The sequence below is a fragment of the Candoia aspera genome, chromosome 18 (genome assembly GCF_035149785.1).
Source record: "Candoia aspera isolate rCanAsp1 chromosome 18, rCanAsp1.hap2, whole genome shotgun sequence".
Taxonomy (NCBI): Eukaryota; Metazoa; Chordata; class Lepidosauria; order Squamata; family Boidae; genus Candoia; species Candoia aspera.
Window position 1 is genome coordinate 8,736,832 of NC_086170.1, and position 9,488 is coordinate 8,746,319.

At 51.3% G+C, this 9,488-nt stretch overlaps 1 protein-coding gene across 1 annotated transcript; it reads right to left on the bottom strand.

Annotated features, from left to right (window-relative positions):
• Window positions 1–1,275: 1,275 nt before the first annotated feature.
• On the bottom strand, window positions 1,276–7,797 carry GPR153 (G protein-coupled receptor 153). The gene is made up of 5 exons (XM_063317730.1): window positions 7,384–7,797; window positions 6,239–6,668; window positions 4,505–4,694; window positions 3,403–3,578; window positions 1,276–2,123 (listed from the first exon to the last, which is right to left on the bottom strand). Exons 1-5 carry the CDS (start codon window positions 7,737–7,739, stop codon window positions 1,317–1,319), a joined length of 1,959 nt encoding a protein of 652 aa, XP_063173800.1. The 5' UTR covers window positions 7,740–7,797; the 3' UTR covers window positions 1,276–1,316.
• Window positions 7,798–9,488: the final 1,691 nt, after the last annotated feature.

Consider the following 9,488-nt stretch of genomic DNA (forward strand, 5'->3'; position numbering starts at 1 on the left):
AATCAAGACAGCAGAACATGCGAAAACCCTGGGTATTCCCTGGGATAGATCCCAGGTATACCCCGGGATCTGGGGATTCAACCAGGAAAGTCCGTTCACATGGCCTGCGCTGCGCTGGTGAGATGCCAAGATCTAAGTGGGCTGGGGGTGGTCTTCCTGGGAGCACCAATCCTGCCAGGGCCCAGAGGAACCCTCAAGAAAAAAGGCGCAGGGCGGGCAGGAAACAGGGAAGGACGCTTTGCCCCAGTGCCGAAGAAAAGATAAATATTGGATCCCCGGTGCAGAAAGGGCTGTGCTCTTCCTGGGGCCTTAACCTCCATCTAGGCCCCCCACCAAGGCAGATCTGATGTGATGCAGGCATTCCCACCCCACCCCCCACATTACACAGCCCCACCACTTGTCATGGATTGGAACAGCCCCCCCCCAAGGGATTGCAGTGTTTTTTGTATTGCTGTTGGGTGGGACAGTGCAAAGAGAAAGCTGCCATTCCAACTACAACCCGCACCCCCACCCCGTTGCTGCATCCATGGATCAGCCTTGGGATTTTGGGGGGCAGCAGCTCAGCGCAGAATGTGGGGCAAGGCTTTGGCACTGAGGAGGAGGTAGGGTGGTGAGTTCTCTCACTTATGGGGCTGGGGGACGAGCCGAAAGGAATTTACCCCTCCTGGATCGGACATACTTCCCCCCCACCCCTGGTTTTCAGCCACGGCTTCCACCATGACAGGAGCAATCAGCCTTGGAGTCTGCCCCCGTCCCCACGCGACGCTATTCCGGAAGAACAGACCACACGCGGGTCTCACGCACCCCTCCTCGCTCTAAGGAAGGGCCTCCTGGAATGTAGAAGAGAAATCCGGAGCGTTTCCCCTGCCCAGTTTCTTAAAGGGGAAATCAGCTCTCCGGTTTTTGGCAACCATGTCCTCTCAAGGCCACGCTCCGAGACGGAAAGACGGTACCGAAAGACATGCACTGGGAACATCTACCTAGGAAGTACTTTGGAGAGGGCATGAGATGATTAGAAACAAGGAAGAAGGTCCCTCCGTTTTGGACGAGCCACATGGGTTCTAGTGGTAGGAAGGGAGGGAGGATAACGTACCCCTCTCCTGCCCCGAGCTGAGATGCCACCCGTCTGGATTCGGAGTGCTTTTTCTTACAAGGAGCATCCCGGTGAACTTCTCCCCCCTGCGTTCTGCGGCAAGCACGAGAGACAGGATGAGCATTCTTTGGTGCTTTGTCCAAATCCAGGCCGCAACGAGGACAAAACCTTGCGGAGGGAGAAGGAAATCGGGAAGGTGCCCATGCGGGAAGGTGCCCGGGGTCTACGAGGCTGAGCCGATAGAATCGGAGTGGAACGTTACGTATCCAGAGGAGGCCGAGGGCGAACTCAAGAAACTGCACGTGCTTCCCTTGCTCCCGTGTTTCCGTAGGTCCTCTTGGCCGCCCCAGGAGGGACTGAGACCTGTCCGGAAGCCCTCTGATGTGGAGCAGCTGCTGCTCGCGGGGTGGTCCTCCGTCCCAGGTGTCTCGCAGAGCTCCACGTGAACCTGCTCGTGGCCAGGCATGTCCAAGCCCACTTTGGGGAAGAGGGCCTTCACGTCCTCCTGAGTCACGAGAGGGGCCGGCACCCCCAGGGAGCTCCCTCGCCCCTGGACTGAGATGCTTCGCAAGACTTGGGGCTCTCGCTCAAAAGTGGTCAAGGGGAAGTTGCTGAGAGCCACGGCGGTGGAACAGCGCGGGAAGGCGTCTGGGAGGAGGGAGACGGAGGCCGAACGCAAGGGGGCTCTCCTTGGGGTGGGAAGGGGGCTGGGGTCATCCATGAAATCCATCACCTCCTCCTTGCTAAAGCACTTGTACCCTCCCTGCCTGTGCACATCTTCGCAGGAGAATGGCTTCAGGGATAACGTGCTTTCCACGGACTTCCGGCGCTTGCGGTACGGACGCCGGTCCTCCTGGTAGGAGAGGACGCTGCTCCTCCGCCGGTGGTTGTACGGAGGCTGAGGGAGCAGCAGGCTCGCCAGCTCAGCCGTGAGGTCCTCCCCTGCTGCCCAGTGCTGGAAGTAGGCTGAAATCTGGCTGGTGGTCCAAATCTCGGTTTCATCGTGGGAGAAACGCCTGGTGGGAGGGACCTGCAGGGGAGCAGAGAAAGGATGGGAAGACTGCTACGCCATTTCATTTTTTTTTTAATTTAAATATTCTACCTTACAGAAGTTTTATGGAGATAGGAAAAAAAATACAAAATAGAAAGAAATGACAAACCAAAAAACACAACGCAACACAACAGAGAGGGGGAATTCCCTTCCCTGACTCTCGCCTATACTCACCAGCATTTTTTTTTGCCGAAGGGCACCGAAAACATTCCCTAAATTCTCTGCAACTCCAGCACACAGGCCGGCTGACAGCAAGCTGGACCGAAGCAGTGGAAGTGAATCCTCCATGAACAGGGGCACTCTATCCCTGCATACAAACGGCGGGGCTGAACCACTGTTTAGACCTTTAGCAGGAACGTTCGTTCACAGAGTTAAACTGGAGATGAAGAACTTGCAGCACCCAAATGTTATCGGTGCTGCGCTCAGACATTAGCCGTACTGGCCAAGGCTGATGGGAACTGTAGTCCAACAATATCTCCCATAGTTAAATTCACCGTGGGCACTAGTGAAAATTAATTTGCACATGGGAAAAGCATCTGCTGGCAGCAGACAAGAAGGTCACTTAAGAGTGGAACTACCACAGACAGAGGCATTATACCTCAGAATAAAATACATGGGGGACCAATAACAGGGTGAGGATTGTTGGTTTGGGAGCTTGCCTGCTGGGAATTTGGATCTGATCTCATGGGACTAGTAATGATATGTGGGAAAGACCTTGGGAGACGGGGCGCAGAGATGCTGCCTAGGGAATGGTCAGATAAGAGAGGGCAGAGCCCGCAGCTGCATAATGGGTGGAGAAAGAGGCTCAGAAGGGACCCTCCCAAGTTTCTCGGGCTGTAAAAGAGATTTGTACTTTCAGCCTTGCAAGATTCTGTCAATGTAGCCTTACAATAAAGCAGAATTAGCTCATCTGGTCGTGTTTTCTACCTGGTAAGGCTGACACCTAGGGAACGGTCAGATAAGAGACAGCTTAGCCCACAGCTGCATAATAGGTGGGGCAAGAGGCTCAGAAGGGACCCTCCCGAGTTTCTCTGGCTGTAAAGGAGATGCGGGGGGAGAATTGTACTTCAGCCTTGCAAGATTCTGTCAATGTAGCTTTACAATAAAGTAGAATTAGCTCATCTGGTCGTGTTTCTTGTCGGGTCTACCTAGCAAGGCGGACAATAGATTTTCCTTTCCCATGCTGCAGAAATGAGAAACACGGTGGCATCTTCCCAGCTGGACATGCCCATTCCCCAGCCCAGCTGAACCCTCTCACCTGGAGATACTGCATTTTGTCCTCCAGGACAGGCTTTGCAGGGTAGACCTGGGGGACCCCCCTCTCCAGGTCATAGTTGGCGATCTGGTCCAGAGCGAGAGCATCCCCAGAAAAGTTGTCGGGGTAGGGATGTGAGTACATCAAGTCCGTGGGAATCGGCCGGTCCAAACTAGTTTCTGGACAGAGAAGATGGGAGATACAGCAAAAATCAGTTGTAAAATTTGGAACCTGGAGCTGAATTGGTGGTATAACCAGACCAGGGGTCATGGGGGTGGCCAAGATGCTGGTCCATCATTGCTTGCTCTCATCTAGACCCAGCTGGGTCACCAACCTCACCTCGGACTCTCTATAAATCCCACCTGCCTGTTTTGGCACACTCTGAATTTTGTTAAGATCTTCTGGAAGAGGTAAATCTTGTCACGGAGACCTGCTTAGTCTTAGGAAGGTCTCAAGTCAAATCTGTTAACCCAGGGATGTGGCCTCTGGGCTTATGCAAGCCATAGGTGGTTCTCTGTCCCACGGGACTCTCTTCCCCGACACAACGACAAACCACCCTTGCAGTTTCTGCAAGCAACACGGCTTTTCCCTACGGACACTGGGGTATGACCAAAGGTTGGTCCCTGGGAAACCCCTCGAAAGCCCTCCGGGCTTTGCGGGCAGTGTTGCTTAGCTTCCGACCCCAGAGATATCATCTGGTTCTCAGTCCTGATCCTCTTCTTCACATCCAGCATGGGCAATAATGTCAGCCTTGCCAGGTAGACAGACACGAAGCACAACCAGATAAACTAATGCTAGCTTATTGTAAAGCTACATTAACAAAACCTTGCAGGTCTGAAAGTACCTCAGGCTGTAAAAGAGATTTGTACTTTCAGACCTGCAAGATGCTGTCAATGTAGCTTGACAATAAAGTAGGATCGGCTCATCTGGTCCTGTTTCCTGACTGGTCTACCTGGTAAGGCTGACATTATGGCCAGACTCGATTCTCATGCATCTTCCATGCAACCAAGACAGCAATGAATTTCAGGTGGGAAAGGTCACCTTGCAGGAAAGCTGAGGGCACCTGTACCCCGGGTACCACCAACTTCAGGAGCTGCGTGCTCACCTTCCCCGCCGTCATCGTTGGACATGATGGCCACACACTTCTCCCAGACGGAGCGGACGTCGGCCCGGTAGCGGTCACAGGCCCAGAGGAACAATGGCAGGAGAAGGGACTGAGCCACGGAGCACCAGAGGATACACAGGACCATCCAGTCGTAAGCCATGTCCGACTTCAAGCTGGCAAAACTGACCACCTGGAAGGAGAGATGGGCCATCAAGGAAAGCCAGCTTTCTGAGCCTCCAGGAGAAACCGGCAGGGGTGTGGACCACGCAAGGGACGCCTTCCCAGTTGAGTGTTGCGCGGAAACATTGCCAGTGTTCAGCTCTAATGCAACGACGGCTTGGGGGATCAGTGACGAGGAGGGTCTGGAAGTGGAAGTGGGGAGGGGAATGGATGCCCCCCAACTCCATTTTTTGCAGAACCCCTTTGGCTGTTTTATCAATTCTAATCAACTGAATTCTAATCAATTCTAATCAATAAGACTTATATATGTAAGAAATATAAATATATATATACACACACACACACAGACATACACACTTTATATGTATATAAATCTCATCAATGTGAGAAAGAAAGAAAGAAAGAAAGAAAGAAAGAAAGAAAGAAAGAAAGAAAGAAAGAAAGAAAGAAAGAAAGAAAGGATCTCACCAATGTGCCTTCAGCCAGGCTAGGATCAATTCTAATCAATTGAATTCTAATAAATTCTACTCAATAAAAAAGCAGGCTATAAATTAGGAATATGTAGAAAGAAATATATATACATAAAAAATCCTCACCAATGTGCACTTGGCCAGGGTGGAATCAATTCTAATCAACTGAGTTCTAATCAATTCTAATCAACTGAATTCTAATTAATTCTAATCAATAAAAAAGACAGGCTATAAATTATGAAAAAATATATAAGGAAAAAAAATATATATATAAAAATCCTCACCAATGTGCCTTTGGCCTGGCTGGAATAAATTCTAATCAACTGAATTCTAATCAATTCAACTGAATTCTAATCAATTCTAATCAACTGAATTCTGATCAATTCTAATCAATAAGAAAGGTAGGCTATAAATTATGAAAAAATATGTAAGGAAATATATATATGTGTATAAAATCCTCACCAATGTGCCTTTGGCTGGCTGGAATAAATTCTAATCAACTGAATTCTGATCAATTCTAATCAATAAGAAAGACAGGCTATAAATTATGAATATATATATATATATACCCTGAGTTTCTTAGGATGGTGGAGTAATAAAGCTGCGCAGACTACGCTTAGTACCTAAAGCAAGAGATGGTGGCTTCGAACAGGCCAACACGGAACGACTTTCTAGCCAGCCTGCCAGGTTCTTCCTGGAAGAACCACAAAGTCAGGCCGACCCTTCAAATCAGCAGAATTGTGGCAGCCTCGGGTCGAGGTCATCTAGTCCAACCCACTGTTCAACGCAGAGCTCTTAATTCAAAGCTAGCACAGACAGGTGGCCACCTTGCCTCACCTTGATAGCTGGAGGGATGTTTCCTAGTCCCTCTCCTAGGTGAAGGAGGGTGAAGAAGACCCCCGTTTTTTCCTGCAAGGTCTCTGGATCATCACAGGACCCCCCAACCCATCTTAGACAGTTGCTAGCAACTTTATACACCCTGGACCAGTGTTCCTCAACCTTGCCCACTTGAAGATGGGCGGACGTCAACTCCCAGAATTCCCCAGCTGGTAAATTCCCATCCCACCACTGCCACCAGATTTACCAGGACAGGAAATCCCATCAGGAAATCGTAGAGGAAAACGATGCCGGTGATTAAATAGGTGATCTGTAGGGAAGTCTTGATGGGCTCCGACCCGTCTATGGAGGAGCGGCGTTTGCCGTGGGCGTCTTCCACCACTATGGTGGGCACATTGAACTTGTTTTTGTCCAGGTTGTTCCCTGCTTGGATGGAGAAGGTCTGGAAGAGGGCGATGGCCACGCAGACCACGCCCATGGCCACGCTGCCGCTGATGAGAAGCAGGAAGCAGACCCCGAAGCCCAGGCCGATCTCCGTGACGATGAAGCGGCAGTCGCTGGCATAGAACCTCTCGGCGGTGTCGTGCCAGCCCACGGCCGGCAGCGTGGAGAGGATGAAGGACACCATCCAGATGCCCATCACCGTGTGGACCGCTTGCTTCTTTGTATTGCTTAATCTGCAGGAATGGAAGAGACCCCTTAACGACCAAGTTGCCGGTCCCAATTGTGGTCACTAAGCGAGGACCACCTGTATATAAGCCCATGCTTGTGCATATTTAATAGCACCCCCCAAAATTCTTATGGCAAAGAAGTACTTGGATAGATGGATAAATGGATAGATGATGGGTGGTCGGATGAACAGATGGATGGATGGATGGATGGATGGATAGATGATGGATGGTTGGATGATGGATGGATAATGGTAGATTATGGACGAATGGATGGATGGATAGATGGATAAATGGTAGATGATGGATGGATGGATAGATGGATGAATGGATAGATGATGGATGGATAAATGGTAGATGATGGACAGATGGATGGATGGATGGATAGATGGATGAATGGATAGATGATGGACGGATGGATAGATGATGGATGGATAAATGGTAGATGATGGATGGTTGGATGGATAGATGGATGAATGGATAGATGGATGGATGGAGAGATGGATGGAGAGATGATGGATGGATGGATGGACAGATGGATGGATGGATAGATGATGAATAGGTGGATAGATGACGGATGGCTAGATAGATAGAAGTATCTTAGAAAGGTTTACTTATTATCAGATCTACGTCCTGCCTCCTTGCTCAGGAGCCCAAGGTGGCCCACCCAGCCCCTCTCCTCTTACTTCCCCCACCAACTCTGCCTTCAGCCCAGAGGCCTCACCTGTAGTTAACCGGCCAGCGCACCATCCACATCCGGTGGTAGGAAAGGGAGGTGACCGAGAAGCAGGTGGCCAGCGTCAAGGTGTAGAAGGTGGAGACAAAGACTTTGCAGAGGCCCTCGTTCCACTCGTAGTCCGAGTGCTGCTGGCGGAGCTGGACGACGGCATACATGGTGATGGGGATGGAGATGTTCAGGATGTGCGTCCCAGCCAGGGTGCAGATGAGGAATTCCAGAGGCTTCCATTTCTTCTGCTTGGCGCTGACGCTGAGGATCCCCCAGGCGTTGGCGAGGACAGCCAGCCCCGAACACACCAGCCAGGCCACCGCGTTATTGTGGAGGCTCCGTTCATGATTCATGATGGAAGGTGGGGTCCCCAGCCGGGGAGGCCAGGTGAGGATGGCGTACCAGGAAGAAGGTGGGGAGGGGAGGCATCCTACTGGAGAGGCCGCCCCATCAAGGGTGTGTCAGAGGAGGGGGAGCCCCCCACCTACGGACTGACAAGCCAGGGTTGACAGACATGGTGTGATGGCCCATGTTTCTGGAAGAGAAGAATGATCCAGTTAAAAACAGGGAAGGTCCAAAAGTTTGTTTTTTCCTCTACCCTCCCCGCTGCTTCTTCCTTGCGTGTTGTGTCCTTCAGGCTGCAAATCTGAGGAAGTGTTTCACAGCTAGCATCAGTGGGGAGCAGACAGGCGACATCAAGGAGGGAGGCCGGCATACCCCCAATACAAGTGAGTTTGCCCAGGATGGTTCAGAGTTGCTGAGATGGGCACCAGCAGCTCTCGGGCCAAAAAGAGCAGTTATGTAAACAGGGGGCAGAGGGCTCTGACTCTTGCGAAGAGGAAAGCCAGAGGGCCATTGTTCCAAAAAGTGAGCGGAAGATTACGAATTTAAACTCTGGGGCCAACCCGCACGCGGCACAGTTCCAGTTTGCAACGAAACGACTTATCTTGCCCTGTCGGCTTGCAAAACTTCGGGCCTGAGCAAAGAGTCAAGTATCTGGAGTCAAGAACCAAGACTGATCTCTCGGCTTTGTGCGAAGTCTGGCCACCGCCCCACTTGAGTGGAATCACAGAATCATCGAAGGTACCTCAGAGGTCATCTAGTCCACCCCCGTTGAGGCAGGATCTATTAACGGGGGGGGGGGGGAGGCAAAGTGATAGGCATGAGGACCAAAAAAAACAGCAGACTGGAAGCTGCGGCTTTGATCCAGCCATGGGGCACTCGAGGGACTTGGAAGCCGAAAGATTTAGAGCCGAGAGGCTGGGCGGCCACGTTCACACAACGCAGATGGGGCCAAAGAACACCACTGGAGCTCATTTTCACTGCGGTGGAATGACCCCCCTCCCAAATGTGTTGCCTTTCTCCCCATGCCATTAATCATATCCCTCTGGGCAAGGGGTGGACTAGATGACCTCCAAGCTCCCTTTCAACCCTACAGTTCTAGGATTCTAGGGATCCCATCTAGAGCTTTGGCGGCAAGTTGTGCATTGCCGAAGCCTCCCACGGCGCAATTCGGCTTTATGCCCCAGGCAGAGAAACCTCTTTGCCGGCATCTGCAACCTGCACACCCTTTCACAAAATTTTAGGTGTTTAGCTAACCCCCCCGCCAGCGTACCCCCCCCCCAGTTCTAAAGCAGAGGAGATCAGACCTAGGTCCCTGTGAACATGCCGCCGCCTCGCCTCGTCCTCCCCACGTGCATTTAAACCAAACCCAGAAGTGCATTTTTAAAATCCAAAACCGACTTGCAATTTTTCACGCTTCTCCCCCCCGCCTTGCAAAAGAGGCTTCAGTTTTGTGCAGGAGCTGCTGAGAATTTCTTCTGGGGTTGCAAGGGGGCAGGAGGCCCCAGGCGTGGGGATTTGGGGGGGGGCAACCCAGCTGCCTCCCTTCCTCTGTTGTCTCTCTTGGTCTGGAAAAAAAAATGGAAGGTATTTTCTCTTAATGGCTCCCTCTGGAGAGGAATATGAACCAAGGATGGAGACAGGCTTGTGCGATGAAAAAACAGCCATCTGCACCCCCCTTTGGCCATCTGGTAACTAATATGTATAAAAATCAAATTCCCCCCATGAGAATTGATGCAAAACCCTTTTTGGGGGGTGGA

Excerpts from the sequence above, each read along its gene's own strand:
- GPR153 (XM_063317730.1), bottom strand. The coding sequence starts at position 7,739 with ATGAATCATGAACGGAGCCTCCACAATAACGCGGTGGCCTGGCTGGTG. Across the intron at positions 4,695-6,238 it reads TGATGGGATTTCCTGTCCTG|GTGGTCAGTTTTGCCAGCTT; the intron begins GTAAATCTGGTG and ends CTCTCCTTCCAG. Across the intron at positions 3,579-4,504 it reads CAACGATGACGGCGGGGAAG|AAACTAGTTTGGACCGGCCG; the intron begins GTGAGCACGCAG and ends TTCTCTGTCCAG.